General features: G+C 32.8%; 1 protein-coding gene across 5 annotated transcripts in view; it reads left to right on the top strand.

The window, feature by feature from the left end:
- Positions 1-20,559, top strand: part of ARB2A (ARB2 cotranscriptional regulator A) — a 362,845-nt gene that overhangs the window by 146,085 nt on the left and 196,201 nt on the right. For all 5 annotated transcript variants that reach the window (XM_010987660.3, XM_031448348.2, XM_010987659.3 and 2 more), the window contains one exon: positions 6,874-7,092. In XM_010987660.3, the coding sequence (XP_010985962.1) occupies positions 6,874-7,092 (219 nt within the window). The remainder of the gene's footprint in view (positions 1-6,873; positions 7,093-20,559) is intronic.

The raw sequence follows: 20,559 nt of genomic DNA, 5'->3' as shown, positions 1-20,559 counted from the left end.
GGAAACTTAAGCCTGTGTTTGTATGGTATGCGATTTGGTCAAAAGCGATATTCTGAAAGACCATGTTGCCTACCTTCTATAGCTATAAAATTTACACAATTTTATAATAGATTTTGATAGGAAGTTAGGAGAACATTAAGGGCTTTAAACCATAAAGGCATAGCTAGCATGCAGAACAGTACATTTCATTAGATAAATTTGTCCATCCAAGTCAGCTTGGGAACATGTAATAAAGGAGGTGTGTCCATATGGTTCCCTGTATCCATTTAGGGATTTTGATTTGTCCTTGACGGGGCAACAGTTGTAACTTGTTACTTCTTTTTAGTTTAATGTATAAATGTGTGTGTGTATGTTTGTGTCTTTTTATGAAAATGGGAAGCAAAGAATATAAAAGGTTTTATAATGCTGTAGTATTAAATCATATTTCTGTTCTTCATAATGAGTGGTAAATGTTTTTTTATGCTGCTATTGTACATTTACAGAATACTTTAATAAGTAAGATATTGATGATTAGAAGAGAAATTTGTGATGTTTAGAATATAATGTTCTAAAACATAGGAAAAGTTAGAAACAGAGCAGGTGATGATATGAGTAAGTGCAAAGTGAATGTTTTAAAATAAATAACACTTAGATGACCTGATGTCAGAACCAGAGACAAGGGTGTGTGTTTGTCAATATATCCTTCATGTTTTACAGACTCCTAAGGGAACAAGGGAAGATACAATTTCACCTTTTCTGTGCCAAAACATTTTAATTATATCTTCTTCCAACTACAGCGGTTCAGTAACCAAGGAGCTGACATTGATGCATGTGTTGATAAAGCTGCAAACATTCAAAATGAGATTAACAAAGATTTTGAGCAAAGGGTGACAGCTAATTTTGCACAGTATTCTGCATCTAATTCAGGCCAGCGTAATAATAGAATATTTTATAACTGTTTTGTTATTCAAAAGGACTTTTATGATGCATTTGTGTTTGTGTAGCATACTCAAAAATTGTCTGTCCTATGGCTTAAAACGATTTGCATCTATGTTGTAACCCTGAAACAATATTAAAGGGAAAAGAACCCTCTTATTATAAAGGTTTCTTTTTTGTAATCGAACTTTATCCTTGGAACTCTTTGCCTTTACCTTAATTTATTTTGGGCACACTAGCTAGGGAAGGTATAGAGATGGCAAACATATATTTTCTAATATTGCTTCATAAGCACTAATAAAATGGCCAAGAAAAGTTATGTTCAACTTATTTAATTAATAAAACTGTAGTTTCTTTATGTTCTTGAGCTCCATTGAGCACATTTCAGTGTATTTCTTTTCTCTTCTATTCTCTACTTGAAGGCAGCTGACAGTCTTCTTTCACTTTTCTTTTTGTTGGTGAAATTTTCTTTTTTTTTTTTTTTATCCACTCACTTCTCCATCTGCTTTCACTTTTGTTTGCTTGGGCCGTCTCTCATCCCAACTTGATAATGAGGAATGCAGTGTGACCCTGACCTCTATCAGCCCATGCATGACCTTCTGACTCTACCATATAACCTTTGACCTTCTCTTTGACAGCTTGATTAATTACCCTGTGTTATGATTTATGAGTAAGTGCTATGTAAAAATAATAGACAACAGGTGGTCCTCTGAAAACTTTTTGTGGCATGTTTTCTTTTACTGACTAACTTGATGAGCTATTTGAAGTTGGAAACTTACTGGGATAATCTATGTTGGTTCACATTTTGGTGTTTTTATACCATGGAACACAACGTTAGCATTTAGGGAGCTACAAGTCGAAGCACGGTCATGACATTTTATAAAATATTATCAGGGTGCTGTTACCTAAATGCAATTGGGAAGAAGCACAAAACGGAGTCAAGTGACATTTCAAGCGTTTCAGTCCCAGGTCACGTCTTGAGAAAATTGCTGAAATAATGGAGGGGCATTTTTCAAGCAGAGCTGCAGCTCCAACAGCTATGTTTACTTTAACGCTTCACTAGTGACTTCTGATTGGTTGTCATGACCTCATCTCACTGTTGCACCTAGGATGTTGCAACAGTGACATATACATACCCTTCTTGTGAAAAAGATAAGAATAAACACAACATACATCTTTCAGAAAAGATGAATGGACAGTGGTTTGTCCATTTTAACCATGGATTGATGTAGTTTATAGATAAAACACTTTGGGTTTCATTTCCCTTGAGGATGAGCACCTATCTTCTTTCAAACCAAGCAGATAGAATGCTGATGTTGAAAAATGTGATTGATAAATCTGTGTAAAATGATCTCTTACGGAGCCTTGCCTGAAGACCAAAACTGATAATTCCATAGGTCAAAGGATTCTACTCTGGCCCCTGACCTCTTTGGTCACATGTGGCTTTGCAGTACTGCAGGTTAATATGCAAAGCTGAGGACTTTCAGCTGATTTTTTATTTAGCCAACCATAAGAGATTTGAGAAGATGTAGAATTTGCTCCTATTTTCCATTTTCCTTGTAATTGGTAATTAATAGGCAAATTAACTTGGATAAATCTTAAGTTTTAGCAAGGTTTCATTTGGGATCAAAAGTACATTCTGTTTCTGGCCAGGCTTTTTAACATTTTATTTATTTGTACAATCTTCTTGATAAGTAACATTTTTGGACTGATTTTATTTCTTAAGCAAGGTCTCCTCTTTGGTTCTTTGTGTTTGGCATCACTTGTCTGTGTTAGGTCTCTGACCTAAGCCATCATTTGTTGATTGAATGATACATGAACTATCATTTATTAGTAAGTGCATCTATAGACTTCAAAGTAAAGGAGGCTTATGTATTCTGCTTAAATCGCAGCAAGCACTTGTGCTGAATAAAATGCTACATCTAGCAATAGAATTTTGAGGGTTTCTGATTAAGATCCCATGGCTTATACCTTATAAAACACAGGTCTGATCGTGAAACTACAGTTATAGCTATAAACGGGTAGAAAAATAGCATGAGGTAAATTAAACAGATAAAGCTTACTTTTACCAACATCTGTCCTCTTGATCACCTTCTTGATCTTCTACTAGACTGTGTGATCGAACAAAAGAGTTAATCAACAACTTTATGTATACTTTGTCTCTTGAAATGTTGGATATTGGAATTGATTTGAGTGAATCATTATGAAAGATGCCAGAAGTTTTATTTATTTAGTTGTAAAATGTTAGATAATCAGTCTGATCATTTTATCTTGTAAAGAGAACAGAAGTTTCCACGTATATTTGAAATGACCTAACTTTTCATCTTAGTAGAAGTTTAGCATGCTTAAGGAATAATTACATTAAAAGGAATACTTCAATATAAAATGTTTAATGTTCTATTCTAAGCATGAATTATGGAGGTCTTACTAGCGTGGCACTACACAGTTCTTTTATGATATTATATTTGATGCCTGATTTTATAGAGTAGTTTTGTAAAACTTTATGCGTACATTTGTTAAAGGTCAAACTAGGCTCTCTCTTATTTCTGTGTGTACTGATTGAGTTACTGGGAATAGAAAGAATTAATTTTTAAAATGCTATTTATTCTGATTTTTAACATATAAATTGATGTCATTCTACTTAAAATAGTTAAATTTAACTACTGGTATGTTGTCTGTTTTATTTACTTTGATTGCTCTGACTCCTTAGTTTCCATATATTAATGTTGACATGGCAAAAATCTTTGTAGCTTTATTACATAAAAGGATTTTGTAGGCAATGTTTATACGTGACAGAGAAGGAGGAAAAGAAAAGTTTGACTACATATCTTTGGGTGAGGTAGTTAACTTTATTTTGTTGCCCTGGTTTTTCTTACTCATTATAAAATGGTTATGAATGGTCTCTGTGAATATTGCATTAATTAATTTATCTGCAAAATTTTAATTGAAAAATGTAAGTTTTTTTATGGAATGGTAATTGAATTTGCAACAAAGGCATTTATTAAAATTAGCTTCAGCAGAAAATGTTCCTGAATATTTCTGATTGTTATTCCATTAATTAAACTGGAGGTGTGAAATATCTAAATGATAAAATATTTTGCAAATAAATCAGATGTTTAAAGAGTTACATTTGCTGTTGAAATCTAAATGATAAAAAATATTTAAGTGATTTATATAGTGGTGATTTTAAAACAGAATCATTTTTCATCTGTTGATGCCTTGGTGAAAAATTGACATTGTGTCTTTATAAAATTGAACAAATGAGTCATGTAATTTTCAGTTACATAATCGATAACTTAGACAAAGACTGCTTCTTTGATAATTTATGTGTTTCTGGTTTTTATACTTATTTAGATGGGACATATCAAACTTCAGATTTCATTTAAAATCAAGTAGGCACAATAACTTTTCAATCCATGATTTCCAAAAATAGGAGTAAAAACTTCTGCTCAAGTCAACCTGATATTATGAAGCTGTTATTTCTAGTGATTAAGGTATTAACTAGGGTAATAGTTTTGTCATTTTTGGTGACTATAAATTTTGTTTATAGAGTTTACTTTTATTTGGAGTTTATTCATTATGCAAAGATGATGTGCATGTTCTGTCAATTTATTAAAGTCCCACTTTGTTACTTTGAGTTTGAAATTTTTCATATTATCATTAAAATGTAATATATCTCTATTTTCATCTCTAAGGCCTCTAAGATTCTATTTTGATCTTGCTAACTCTAACTCTTGTATGTATGAGAGGCTCTGTGTGTGTGTGTGTGTGTGTGTGTGTGTGTGTGTGTGTGTGTGTGTGTTTGTGTGTGTGTTTAAAGTTCAATTCACTGAGAGAAGGCAGGGAAGAAACATGGCAGGAGACCACTTACTCACGGTACAGAATCTAGTAAGGAGGCAATTTTCTTTTTGGCCTATGGTGACCTTTTTTGACTATGTTCCTTACACCAGAGACAGTGTACTGAATGCCTCTATTTCACCCTGTTTAGCAGAGTGCAACAGTGTTCTTTAACTTACTTTTGGTGGGAGGAGAAGTTATAGCTGAAATTTGAGAAGGGCGTGAAAAGTTGTAAGAGGTACAAGGAAGAGGGGTAGGAACTTCCTTCAAATGTGATTTTAATAACTAGTCAAGTGTGTCCAACTGTAGAAAATCACCAAGTGACAATATGTCTACCTGACAGTGATCACAATGAATTACAAGACTTTTGAATAGCTATACAGATTAGAATAAAGCAGAACCAAATAAAATATCTTTTGTTGGTATGGTGAAACTTTGACTTACCGGCTAAGAAACTTTAAAAAAAAAAAAACCTTCTCTTGTGCTCTGATGTAGAACATTTAAATTTAAAAATTTGTAAAGTGTTTTACAAGCCTTTCATAAAAGACACATTTATCTAAAACTTTTATTTGAACATGTGTCGAGGAATATGTGATATTTTGTTAATCAGTTTGGTAGATATTATTATATAGTTTTTAGGGATGTAAGACATCTATATCTTAATTAACAGTCCTATGACTAAATTGAAACTTTAATGATCTTAAAAATCTCCAAACAATATCGTGGTTTTATACAATAATATTAGCTGATTGGGGGAGAAATTGAAACAATCCCAATGAAGTTGTAGTTGTATGTAGTCTGTGAAATCAACTATTAAAAAAGCCAATGATGTGTAGCAATGTAGCATATTTAAAATAAGATAATTGAGTCTATGCTAATATTGACTTAGTATTACTGCTCCCAGTTTTAAAATCATCTTATATTTGGTTTGGCAGAAAAGAATTAAACTTTAAACCTGACATAGGATTCTACAGTTGTAGCTTTGAAAAAAGATGTGTTTTTTTTTTTTTTAAGGATGAGTTTTTAAGCTTTATTTTTCATAGCTCTTATATTTTTATACATAATATAATACATATTTTATGTATGACCTTACAAGATTTTACAAGACAAAATTGGGACACCCACAGTACAGAATTGAATAGAAAAGACAAGGTATCAATAGCTTCAAAAATTTTGTTGCACATGCTTGTCAGTGGTAATTGTTTAGCCCTCTCCTTTTTCTCATGGTTAGATTATTTCATCAGTTATAACATAATATAAATGCCGAAAGTTTCCTTAATTATAACCATAGAAATATTTGCCTTGCTAGAATTAAGTCAGACAGGAAAAAACATGTTTTAAAAACTTAAAAAGAGGTTTAATAGCTCAATAAGCTGTGTTTTAAACGTTGGAATTTGTTTCCTGGTACTAGTCCTTAATAGAGAGAAAATTTTATGGTAGTTGAAAAATGAAAGAAATTTCAGGATTAAAGAATTGCTTGCATACATTATAGTAAGAGATTGGTTTATTTGGTTTTATGATTTGTGTGCCTTCCTGAAAAAGAGAGATGAAAAAATCCAAGATGCACAGGTAGACATTTTGTGCTCCTGATAATAAAGATGGAAATTTGTAGACTGTTTACTTCTTATTAATTGCTTATTCTTTTCTAAGTTCAAACAAGTAAAAAATACTCATTAAACTGCAATTGTAGAGGAATGAAAATCCAAGAAAATGTGATTAGAATTATAAACTTCAATTTCAAAGAAGTTATATTTTCAAAATATGTATTATAAATATTAATGTGGCTTGAAAGTGTACTTATTATTTGATAGTTTATTTCGATCACTTTTGGGGTTCTGGGAGATCTGAAGTACTTTTTTTTTTCATTTAAGCCTTATGGTTTTAATGTTACAATTATGTCTTTTTGATCTTATAATCTATGCTTATTTACACACACAATACAGGCAAATAATTTTAAATCAGTTTGTGTCGGAAAAATTAAAACTATAATCTTTTATAAAGAAATATTTTCGTGAACATGAAACTATATTAAATCACTTACTATGAGATTTTAAGAACGTTTTTATGAACTGAAGTGGTTTCTAAGATTAAATTATGCTGCCTTTTGTGCTTTCAAAACAGGAAGGATATGGAGTAATAGTACTGAATCCCAATGAAAACTATATTGAAGTAGAAAAGCCGAGGATACATGTACAGTCATCTTCTGAAAGTGCAGATGAACCAGCAGAAAAGAGGGAAAGAAAAGATAAAGTCTCTAAAGAAACAAAGAAGCGACGTGATTTCTATGAGAAGTATCGTAACCCCCAAAGAGAAAAAGAAATGATGCAGTTGTACATCCGAGTAAGTAATACGTAAGATCATTACTTTATTTCATTATTCCCTTTACTTTATGATTTATTTTCTATAAATTATTTTGTTTAATTTTTTTAAAATGAACCGTTAATTTTTAAATTTTTAATGATTTATTTACCAAGGGTGTTATTTGAATGAAATGTTTTGTTTTTTATGCCGTTACAAAATGCATCATTCTTATTTCAATGTGATATTTTATTTAAGTCTCAAAAGCAATTAATAATACACTGTACAAAACATCAGTCTTCATCTTGGGTGGTGATAGTTTTAATGTATTGTTTTCCTACGAGCAACCATCCATCCACAGTGTCTCAGCTCATCTTCTGAAGGCTGATGGAGAGAGGAAGAGTAATTAATATCTTACTAAATATTTAAGCGAGAATAGTTTAGGGATAGTGTAATGAGGGAACTCTGTCCTTTGCTCTTTTCTTAACCAGTGAACCTTTGCACTTTGTAATGCTAGCAGCATGGGATCGTTATAGCAGTGCTGCCCAAGGAGTTCTAATTCTGTAGGGGGCACAAACAATTTTACTTGCCCTTTGACACATTCTGCTTGATATACACACTGTGTGTTGTGTATATGAGATGGATTCAAGCAATTTTCAAAGCCCTTATTATTGATGCCAGAAATATAGTTTAATAGTAAAGCACGTCAGAAATGCTATTGGGTAAGTAAAACAGTAAATTGATTATGTTCTTCAAAAGTGAGCAATTCAGAACATTTAAATATAGACAGATTAACAATTTACAAGTTATACTGTAAGATAGTATTAAAGTTTTAGTTATTCAACTAGAGCTATTTTACATTTACTTTAAAAGCTCTTTAATAAATTATTTCATACCACTTCTGAGGTGAAATATATAACCTTCTAAGTTACTTTCCTTAATTTACTCATCACTATACTTTTGTAAACTGTACTCCAAACATTCATTTGATTATAGATCAGTCTGTTGAGTGAATTATGATGGTTAAGCAGCATATAAATTCTCAACATCCAGAAAATTGTATCTGGACCAAGAATACCTAAAGCATGTCATAAAATGAGTCAAGCAAAAGTTAGATTATAATATTGAAATTTCTAAATAGCGTCTCATTATTTAACATATTGTTTGAAAAACAAAAACAGTGATTAGATTTGGAATCCATAAGTAGCTTGCTCTTCTGTGTAGTTCTGTTACCGCCTTTCTTCCCCATGACTGCATCAGGGTCATGATGTCACCTTCTTCTCTATCGGTTGTCCTGAGCGTCCTCATTAATATGATCCAGTCTGTCAACCAGGGTCTTAAGACAGAGTAAAAAAAATTACCCCTGATATCTAGATTCCAAAATGAATTGTATAAGTTTTTGAAATATACAAATCATTGAGTATTCACTTGCTTATGTAAAGTGCAAACAAAAAGTGATTTTGTGTATTAAGTTTTTCATTTCATCTTAAACAGTTTCTTTTATTTGCCTATGATATGTTCAGAGTAAGCGTCTATTTCTGACATCTGTTTTGTAAGTTTTATTTTATTTCTTCTTTTCTATTTTCTCTTTATCATGTCACCATTGCTTTGATCTTCTTTTGTTCTCTTGTATGTGTTCATTTTCTTTATTCTGTTTTCACATCTGTTTTGTTTATGCCTGCATCTATTTTTTTCTTACACCAAGGGGGGAAAATCTTTTTATGTTGCTTCATTAAGATCTCCTCTTTCTTTCTTGTCTCATTTTACTCATTAGTCAAGGTTTTCATTGAAAATACTAAAAGATAAAAATAAACTCATGTAGATAACACAGCTTTATACATGATAGTTTTAGTTATGAAGTGGTTGTTTTTCTTAATAAACAGCCTTTCTCTTAAAATCATCCAGAATTGTGCAAAATAGCAGACTTAAGCTGATACTCTTTGAACATACTTCTAGATACTAAGGCATGATCCTGTAGTGGGAAAGAGAAGAATGGCTGATTTGTGTAAGGTACCTTCATTCTTAGGCAATTTTGATCCACTCAGGAAGTGACTCCTAGTACCCCCTTTTCCTCTGCGTGTCTCCAAATAACAAGTGTTTGTAATTTTCAGACACAGAGCATGTATGTGATGGGGATAGGTTAACTTTTATTTGTATAAATTACATTTTGAAATCAATCATCTATTAATTGGAACAACCCCATGAAGTAAGTAGATCAAATAATTTCATCCTTAATTTTATAGTTAAGGAAACTGATGCACAGATGTACATTTTTGTCTAGGATTGTGTAACTAGTAAATAGTGGAAGTAAGTGTTAAAACCAAGACTTCTGATTACTGTAGACTCTTGCTCTCTTTCCTCTTTACCACATTGTTTTAACTGGTTGAAAATAAAATATGTATCTGAAATATGAATATTAAACCAATTATAATAAAAGCATGATATGATATAGTAAACTGCATTTTATGATTATATAGATTTTGACCAGTTATCATTTAATAGATACTTTTAAATGTCTATAAACAATTTAGATATAGTATATTTATGATATATAAATAAATTAATAACATAAAATACTATACAAATATATTCTCTTTTAATAGGATCAATAATATTGATCCAGTTTTATAGATGAGGAGACTGAGAGTCAAAACTTCGTAAACTTCCCAAGATCACGTAGCTCTTAATGTAAGGTCCCTGGGGTAGTGACTTAGTCTATTTTGCTCATTGCTGTAACCTAGAGCCTAGAACAGAGGCATCATAATAAATATTTGTAGAACAGAGCCTTCACAATAAATTTTTATTTGATAAATAAGATGGTAGAGCCAGGATTAAAACCCCAAACTACTTCTGCTTTTTCTAATATGTCTTGTTATTATTAAAGTATTCTACTTGATTTTTGATGAGGAAACATTCACACAAACCAAAACAAAGAAAAATTACATTATCAGTCCCCGACCCAATCCAGTAACTAAGACATTTAGAGAATTAACAACCAGTTTGCCAAGATTTCTTTTATACCTTGATTGATCTAGACATTTGCATCTGAATATATAAAAGTGAGATATCCTATTTTCGTTTTTAGCTATATCATCATGGTGCTAAAATTATGGATGAACATGGAAATATTTCATGCTGACCTATTAGTATTTCTGTTTTACACACTTGCTTATAAGAGTACAACCAGGCTCTTGCTGTACTTGCTCTACCCCGTATGCACTTTGTGCTTTATGGGGTCTGTAACTTTACTTTCTTTTCTCTACCTTAATCCAAATTCTATCCATGTTGTAGTGCCTAGCTGAAATCTCCTTCATCCACTCACATCATAATCAGTGACCTCTCCTTATTAAGATTCTTGAAAGTTGTTATGATTAGTTAGCTTACATGGAATTTATCAATTGCATTTTGAGATAGCTCTTGTATTTTGTCTCATAATATTATTACCAATTTATCTTTCAGACCTTTCCACTGTATCCCCACAATCCTTTAGATCTTTGAGATGCTTTATAGATTTTGGAATTGCACGTCAATCCTTAAGAATAAATAGATATGATCCCGTTTTTATAATAGTACAGTGCATACTGTGAGAGATTCAGGAACTGATACTAAACCCACTCACTAGGATCCAATCCCCTGGAAGGAGACCAAAGCAAAAAGACTATGTCTTAGTCTAGAGATAACTTAGATGTGACCTGCAGCATAGAAGTGAGGGTTATTCTGGTATCAAACTGGAGCATAAGAAGACAAGTGTTCAGACTAAAAAAGATCAGTTAAAGGAACTTTACAGTAAATACATAGTAAGTAGGTGGAATATAGACAAAAGTGACTTGATGCTGATCTAAGTTATATTGGGTTGGAACTGCTTGAATTACTCTTCCCTAAGAGACTTAGTTGTGGGCTGTAGTGATAGGAAGTAAAGAAGAGGGATTAGACCCAGAACATTAAGATAAATATATATATACTAGAAGTGGAGGGGAAAAGGAACTCACATGGCCCCAGAAGGAAATATCCAAATGTGGAAGAGACATTTAGAGAACAGGAACCTTGGCAAAGCCTGGCATCACACACTAATGATACTCAAGTGTTTATGGATTGATTGCTTGTTGACATCCATCAAAAAACTTATTCCTTAATCGTGAGATACTTGGTGTCTAGTTTTCTGACTGATTTTTTTCAGCGTTCCTGTGAATCTTTGCAATTGTTCAGAAACAGCCAACTCTGATAAACTGAGGCTTTCCTTTAGAAAATACGTTTTGGATATTCTGACTTGGGCTATGGCCAAAATATTGGTGAAGGCTGATAAATATCCTTTCTTCTCCTCTGTACCTCTTCTTCTATGTACTAATGCCACTGGAGTCGTTTCTGTCTAGTGATTTAACAACCAGATTCAATCTGTTTATATTGAAATCAATGACTGTTTAACCTCTGAAACCATTTTACTTTCCTACAATATTCAAGTATCTGAAATTTCTTTTTCTGGCATCCAGTAAATAGCCAAAATCTCCCTTGAATTTTTTGCAAATATCTAGTATACACCAGCAGAAGCAAAGTAGAATCCAGGCCTAGAACTTTAAGATTAGCAAAGTATAATTTTATTTTATTTACTAAATGAGTATAAATAGATATGACTAACTATTGGATTATGTAGCACATTTCTGATGCATTAGGAGCAGAGCTTGAGAGATCAAAGTACTTACTCTTTCATGTGACAACTTTCCTTAACTATGAAATAATGTACTTCCTGGCATATATTATGGCTTATTAAGGGGATTGATTTGGTCTAGGCAATAAACATCATGTCAGACATGCCTGGCAGGAAAACCTGCTTAATATGTTTTGTAATAAGATGGAATTTTTTGTTCTCAAAAACATCTGCCAACTGAATTCAAGAGTGAAGACAGAAAATGTCATCAATTTAGTGGTAATCCTATAAATTTAGTTTCTTTTTGAGCAACACATATCAAGACACACAAAATTCCCAGTGTTAATCACCACTGGTTATAATACTTTGTAAAATGATGAAACAAAAACATTTTATTTTTATATAATGTGTTAATTAATTCATAATGAATTTTAATATTTCAACTGATAAAATTTTAACAAGCATCTTGCCAACAGATCATTTTTTAAAGCATCTGTTTTTTAATGTGTTGGGTTGAGAACTGAGTCAAATGGCTAAATATGTACATATATTCTTTTTAAAAACATATTTCAACCCCCATAATTATAGATACACTATTTTTTCCCCTTAGACCACCAGGGGCTGCTGCTGTTCATACTGAATTTTGCTTCCCTCAGAAACTGAATACCCCAATCACACTACATTTTTTTTCTGTCTTCCTTTTTTTTCCCCTTAGTCCAAAACCTTTTAAAATATAACTGGAAATAAAAATGAATATACTTAGCTAGTACCTTAATAATCAACACAAGAATGTATTATTTTAAACATTTTCTGCATTCTAAGACATCTACATTTTTCCAAATAAACTTAAAACCTGTAGTCATTAAATGCAGATTGTGATAATAACTATTTTTATTTCCTGTTTTTAGTGTCTGAATAACATTCAGAATCATGCCCAAAGAGAGATAATATGGAGATGAGATTCAAAGTGCAGAGTCTGATGGACCTGAACTTGAATCTTAGCTCTTCCACTTAACATAGGGTCACCTGAAATACATTAACTTCCTTATGCCTCAGTTTTGTGTGAAAAATGGAATGATAATAATATATGTAAAGGGAACATAGTATCTGGCACACAGTCTTGGAACTTCCAGGCCAATAAAAAACACCTTGTCTCCTCTCAAGTTCAGAATCAATTGAGAAAGAATTCAATTCTCAAGGTCCTTTTGCAACTTTCTGTACCTTGTATGAGAAATAATACCGCTGCCCTACTCTCTTGGGTTTGGAACCCAATGAGCAGTACAGCATAGGAATCAGACAAGAGGTAAAAACATCAGCTTTGCTAATTGATATAGTTCACCTGGAAAATGTGGCTTAGGTCTGTGGCTAAACTTAGACTTCTCAGTATATTTCCCCCTGAAAGGAGTTTTCACCCTTCCTCAAAACATTCACTTTGTTTTTAACGTGGTAGAAAGTAAGCTGGAATGCATCCTTCCTGCAGGTAGACCACTATTATTTCTACTTGTATTTTCTAATGCAATAAAGCAATATTAAGATATAATCATTAAATATTCACTAAAGCATACCTTAGTCTTTTCATTTGAAGATTTTCATTTAAAAGGGAAACTGTGATCAAACCTAGTTACAGAGAAAGTAGCCATAATATTGTTTAATTTTAAAGCGTTGAAAGGCCATACATAGTTCTCTTTCAGATCATCAGAAATTAATGTTTGTATTTTCATGTTTCATGTTACCAAAGCCTAGTAAACTCAGTAGATTTTAATAAATATTTGATGAATGCGTATTTGAATAAATGCTTGCTTACATGAACCTACAAAGAAAACAGACAGACCTTTCACTATATAAATCTACTCTTTGATATTGACTAGCATGAAGTTGAAAGAACTGAGACTATGTATATTATGTCTGAAGAATGCTAACACTCAGAAAATTAGTACATTGTTCTTTAAATTCAACTACCAGCCATTATTAAGTGTACCAAGCGTTCTTTGGATGTGGTAAAAACAAGTCAAAATGAATTAGAAATAAGGAAAATAATTAGACCTTTAGATTTAGAACAGAAATTATAGTAAGGACCAAAGCTCTGCATTTAGGGATTTTGATTGGCCTTTGGAGAGTGTTAGTGAGGGGATTCTGCCCTAAATATACTATAGTGGAAAGAATAAGAACTTCAGAATCAAAGAGATGCATGCTGCAACCTTAATTCTGTCACTTACAAGCTGTGACTTCAGGCAGGTCACAGCTCCTCTCTGTGTTTCAGTTTTTTCATCTGTAAAATAGGGATAATCATAGCTATTTGGCTGTTGTATGGAATAAATGAGGTAAATTAATGTGTATGAAAACAGCCAGTGGGATACCTGCTATTCAGTATATCCCCTTTCCTTTCTCTTCCCTCCCTACCCTCTTTCCTTAGGAAATATGGGGAGAATTATGGCCAAATGTCATCTTTTCCAATTGGTTTATAATCAGTGCTGCTTAAACCTTTTGATTTCAGGAACTCCTTTACAAATGCTTAAACATTATTAAGGCCACTAAAGGGTTTTTGTTTATAGGGGTTATATCTGCTGTTATTTACCATAAAAAATTAAACCTGAGAAATTTTTAACAATTTATTTTAAAGTAATAATAACAGACCCATTATATGATAACATAGATAGTATCTTTTTATGAGAAATGATTAAATTTTCCAAAACAAACAACACATAGTGAGATGTCTGGCACTTAAAAAAAAGTCTCTCTAATGTCTGGCTTAATAAAAGACAGCTGAATTTCTCCATGTATCTTGCGATATGTTGTCTTTATTGACATTTATGAAGAAAATTTGGCTTCACACAGATATGCAATTGTAAAAGGAAGGAGTATTTTAAAAGCTTTTTCAGATAATTATATTTATTCTTCTTTGATGCTACAACAACAATCAGCAAGATCAGTTGCAGTGTGAATCTAAAACACATTAATGACCATTTCATACTCTGTTTTATGAAAATCTGTTGGTCAGTCTTGTACTTTGAATAGATCTCTTACCTATGAATAATTTTATGATATCACATATTGGTCATTTGGAAAAAATTGTTTGAGTTATGCAGATCTTCCAAATGTTGACATATTTTACTATGTAGTTAAAAAGAATTCCTGTCTATTACTATACTACCAATCACATTCATAATGCTTTTAAGAATTGAAAAACCATCAAAGTTATCAGGGAGGATACAAGTTTCCCAAAATTCTAATTTTAGCATGAAAGCTCAGTTTTTATCATTAGCAGCAAATACTGTCAGCTGTTTTCTTTAAACTCAGGCTTTCTTCACTTTCAAGAAAACGGCTTCCAAATACCCAAATCTGAATCGTAGTTTGCTTCTGTCTTACAAGTGAAAATGGTGTTCCATTAAAAAAGTGGCTACTTTAGCTCACAACTCAATCAGCTGCACAACTAGTTTTCATCCAGACAACCATCTCAACATAGTTTGGTTTGCTGGTGCTTTATGCTTACCTTCTCGTTCATCACTCAGAATATTAACCAGACATATGCTCAGGGGTTGAGATGTAATAAAAGTAATTTTTTAATGCTTTATCAACATTTTTAAAGCAAACTTTTTTTTCCTGTGAGTGTGTGGCAGTAAATAATACAATGACTGCTACAGAGTTTAGTATCACTGCTGTGATCTGTGCTAAGTCACAGCAGTTTTATTCTCCACTGCTTTTCAATTATTAATGCAAATAGCAACACAAATAAGTGAAAAAGACAAATAATGTCTTAGTTTTATTATGTACCCACCCTGAAAGGGTCCCTGGAACTGTCACAGGTTTGCAGACCACATTTCTAGAACTGCTGGTCTACATCTCTTTTCTGGAGTTGAACATAGAAGCAATGAAAGAAAGCAGCTTAGACTAGAATAAGAACCATTTTTCAGTTGATGTATTAGGCAGTATGAAACTAGAACAAGATAAGCAGCTGTGTAAGCCAAAATAGAAAACAGATGAGGACTGGTTTTTTAAGGCATTTGGTACTATCCAGTTTGAACTCTTCTCAGCTGGATTCAGCGAGCACTTTGTGTAGAGTGCTTCACGTGTTCTCCATCCCGTGCCAACCTCCCTTCATTGAAACTAAGATGTCAAGTCCACAGTGACCAGGCCAGTGGAATTTGAGGCTTTAGAATGTGTTTTTTACTGCTCTTCCCCAACAATGAAAGGCCCTGAAGAATCACACGCCCGTTTTGGGTTTTAGCAACTACAAATTTCATTCCCTCCTCTTCCCTAAAATGTGTGGCTTCTTGCTTCCCAGGAGAGCTCAGATTTTATCCCTCCTATCCAGCTGGGATCTAATTTATCACCATATTCTACTCATTCTTTACTGGTACTATCTTTCTGTTACTTGTACTGTCCTCCTGTTTTCTGTTTACCTTAACTTTACATTAGACAGATTCTGGAGTAGTTAAGAACTGGGTGCTGGTGTCTGGCAACATGTGTACAGGGTTTTGCACAGAATATTCACTCAGTAAATATTAGATAGAATCATTGTAATATCCTCGATATACAATCCAGTTGCATCTGTCATTGACTCTCTCTCCATTTCTGAAGCCATTGTCTCCGTAATTCTCCAAATTGGGTTCCTCTTGTTTTTTGTCTAAGATAGCATTTGAGAGTAACTGTCTAAAATACAGTTGGATTCACCATGCTTATTTTTGGTTTTGATCATGACTGACTGATCACGTTCACAACTTCTATCCCCTTCTTGGGAAGAGGGGGCAATTTAAGACCCTATGTCTCCAACTCCTTCCCTGCTAGCTAGGGCCCTTGTGCATCTATTTGTTTAGTTAGAAGTATTTATCATTGTTTGTTTGTTCATGTAGTCCTCATTAATTGTCTCATGTATTACCCTGACTTTACAAATATGTAAAGTGAGACTCAGAGACCTAGACTTACTCATGGTTATATACCTAGTTGGAGTAACTAAACCAAGGTTTGAACCCGAGTCTATCTGACTGCAAAGCCTATGTTTTCCCCACGATACTACATTGCCAATAGTGAACATTTCCTACAAATGGTTCTCCTCTAAGGTTTCTCTGTGTGTATGTGAAAAATATGAGTGAAGGGAGAAATGGGTCTTGCTAGGAATGCAAGGCAGTTGCTGGGATATGAGGTAATATTTCCCACAAGCAACAATTTATTCAAAGACCGTTGTTAGAGGATTGAAATGAGTAGATAATATTGGGGGTAGAATTTTCAACTCACATTGTCGCCTGAAGAGGAAGACACCCTCACCCATTATTTTTGCCTAAATCTAAAAGTGTCCATCTGCAGTGTGTGAGCTGCTTGACAGCAAAGGAGTTTGGAGTTAATTGCAGGTGAGGATAAGGGAAAGCCTGGATCAGCTTGTATAGTTGACTCAAAAGTGCTTTGTTTACTACAGGTGATCTTTTTCTTACCCCTCCCCTGATTTCAGCTTATCTTTAGGTAAGTTTGCCTGTTCAAAGCTAAGCAGCATGTAGCAACCCTGCTCCTCTCCCGCCATCCCGCTTCGGTGTTTTAACATGTGCACACGCTGGCTTTGCCAGTGGATCTCAGCACTTCTGTATGCATCTCTCGTGTGTAACATAGCTGGGCAATGTAGCGTGTTTACTGAGTAACTTGAATACATCCATTATAGACTCCTCTCATTTTCAATTTGAATTACATATGTGAATTTGTAAACTATGAAATTGTATGTTTAGATTTACTTGTTGGAGCATGGGATTACTGCTTAAAATGTCCTATGTATCAATTTTATTTCATATTTATATAATATTGACTTTATTCTTAACGTTATTTTTTACTAATTTAATACTAAAGGAATAAAACATTGATTTTTTTCCTTGAAAAATAATAGATTATAAGTTTAATTAGCCACTTTTTTAAGGAACCCATGAAAACAAAAGATAAAATTAGCCTTGAATATTAATCTTAATGGTCCTATACTAAGACTTCCCTAATTTCTGTTTGTCTTAAAAATGATTCTTATACCTGAATTTGTTTTCCTAAAAGCTTTAGTTTAGCTTACTGAATGTCCAATTTGGTGTTTCTCTGTGAAATTTCAGAAAAATTCTTTTTTCCACAGGAGGTGATTAGAAGAAACATTACAGGACTTTTATCATTCAGGGTATTTTTATATTTTATTCTAAAATAATTTGACATTTTTTAACAGTCACTGTTTTTCCTTTAGAAAATCTTTTAAACATTCTGGGCCAAAGTTTCATGTTTCTGCTAGAGTGATAATAATACTAGTAATTTCCAAAGCTGCGTAATGGTTTATGTTTTTTTAAAAAAACTTTGAACCGTTATATAAAAGTTTAACATTAGAATTAGGGTTTCACACTGCTAGATTAAGTAAATATGGTACCGAAACTAAAATCTGTTTTAGTCACATTATTGAGAAGAACAACTTGGGGTTTTTGCAGTGTTACTGTTCTAAATTTTTGACAGTGAGTCATATTCTTTCCATATTAAAAGAAGTTTGTGCAAGCCATTTAGCCTACATTTGTTTACTGTTTTATATAAAGAATACATTTAGGAAGAACATTACTTACATGACAAGGATTCTACCAGGTAATATTGCCAAAAGATAATATTTGAAACTTGATAGGTAGTTTTTAGAGACATACCAAGTTAATTATTTCTAAATGTAGATGTGAAAAATCGAGATTAAGAGAAATTATGTATTTTGCTCTAGATTATGCTATTTTTTTTCCCCTTAGGGCCTATATTATTAATGACAAAGCTGGTACTAGAACCTTGATTTTCCATTTGCCCTTCTAGTTATTGAAATTTTCTTCTTAGAACCAGGTTTTTTCCCTTCCATTCATATTTGGACTTTGTCTCAGTAGCTGATGGGGTTGAAGGGGTGGGGGGAGAAAAAAGGATGTGTGTGTGTTTAGATGGTTAGGCAGGGGAAGGCATAGGTGATCTTTAAGTAATTTAGATTTAAACCTGAAAGTTAGTTGAAAACAGTATTCTTAGAATAATTGATTTTAAGATCTATGAGGAAGAATATAAATTTGAAAATAGATGTGATTTATGGTGTTAACTATACTTCATTCACTCCTAATGTTCTTTGTTTCAATTTCACACAGGAGAGTGAAAAAAATTCCCTCAGAATTCTTGTGCAGACTGCATATATAAAAATGCCATAAAAGAAGGGCTATTATTTGTGCATATATAGCTCAGTCAGTTGAAGATTGCTCAGATTATCATCTTTTTTCATTGATTTTAAAACCTTTTATCACATTTTAACATCTCTGAATTTGGGATGCATCTTAAAAATTAATGGCATACCATAGATTATTTGGTGGCTTTTTTTTCTCTTAATGGTACATAAAACAGTGGTACCTTTTAGAATTTATGGTGTCTTAGATGGATGAAATATGGTATGAGACAGGGCTGCCTCGTTGCACAACTCTAAGGAGACATAATTATTATCTCGCACCCCCTAGAGTTGTGCAATGTGTATACTGTGGGTCCGTATGGGATAGCCCTAGTAGAGGTGATGTGGAGGTTTATTGTTTTCCTTACATTTTACTCCATATTTGACTTCACAAATTTAATGAACACTACCTGCCTACTCTTTGGCAAGTGGTGACCCCTCAACAAATACTTATTTACCTACACGTCATTGTAGTCAGTTGTGTTCTTTTATTTGCCAAAGCAGATAGAGAGCAGGTTTGAATTCCCTCCAGTGCTAGATGTTATGTTATTGAGAAGACATTGATCTCTAGATGCTAAACCTAGATGGTAAATCTAGGAAGTAATGACCAAATGATTGGATTAAATAGAGGTGTTTAGCCCCTAAGTGTCCTAATTGTTTGCATAATGCCTTTTACTTTTAAATTTTCTTTTGGCACTTTCAAGATAACTGAAATAACTAATAGTATGATGAAAGTACAATATCAGTTAAAGGTTGCATTCTGTTAGCACACCTTCAAGTGTCCCAAGTGGTAGATGTTAAAGATAAAAAGATGGGAGGAGAATGGAACATATAATTTCTACTCAAGACATATGAAATTAGCCAGGACAACATATCAGGATGTCAGATGTATCTTGAAACTGAAGGAAATCTGTCCTGTTGAGTGGCACCGCTGGGAATGGATCTCTTCACATTTCAATTCAGTTGAGCACAATTTATAAAACATCATACTTGTTCTAGCCCTTTGTGAGATATAGCGGTGGAAAAGCCAGAATCCCTAGTCTCCAGAGGCTCACTCCCAACTAGTGGGGAGGCGGAAATATTCTATAAGCAACTTTGATATTGGGTAGATTGTGGTAAATATTTTGAAGCAGTTTGTACAATGCATTATAGGAGTACAAGAAGGGGAAAATTTATTTTTCAATGGGCAATCTAAGTTCTTTTACAACTATTAATACATTCTTGGTAATAAAATTCAGGTATTTGAAGATTCAATTATATACCACATTGAATTTTAAAGTTTGAAAACTATAATATACATTTTCTTTATTAAATCTAACTTATTATTGCAATGAGAACCTCAATTTTATGCAAATTGTTTATATAAATTATTTTACATAATGTTATAAACATGATTTGTTCATTAAATATTATAAACCACTTCAAAATTTGGGCACTTTAAAGGAATTATTTTGGTAGATGTTTCTCATCCATTCTGATAACTATAATATTTCAGTTTTCAATAGTACAGTGATATTTATTCTTGATGCTAAAATGGTTTTACACCTACTTTTAGCTTAGATGAAACTAATTAAACATATAAGGAGAATTTCAAAACTGCCAGAACCATTTAATGTCCCTTAACTAATCTTTCCTTCTTTTGCTTTCCCTTCCTCCATGAAATCATCTGTGGTATATTCACTTTATAATT

Source organism: Camelus dromedarius, chromosome 3, assembly GCF_036321535.1.
Source record: "Camelus dromedarius isolate mCamDro1 chromosome 3, mCamDro1.pat, whole genome shotgun sequence".
NCBI classification, from domain to species: domain Eukaryota; kingdom Metazoa; phylum Chordata; class Mammalia; order Artiodactyla; family Camelidae; genus Camelus; species Camelus dromedarius.
This window is presented reverse-complemented; position numbering and strand designations above follow the sequence as displayed.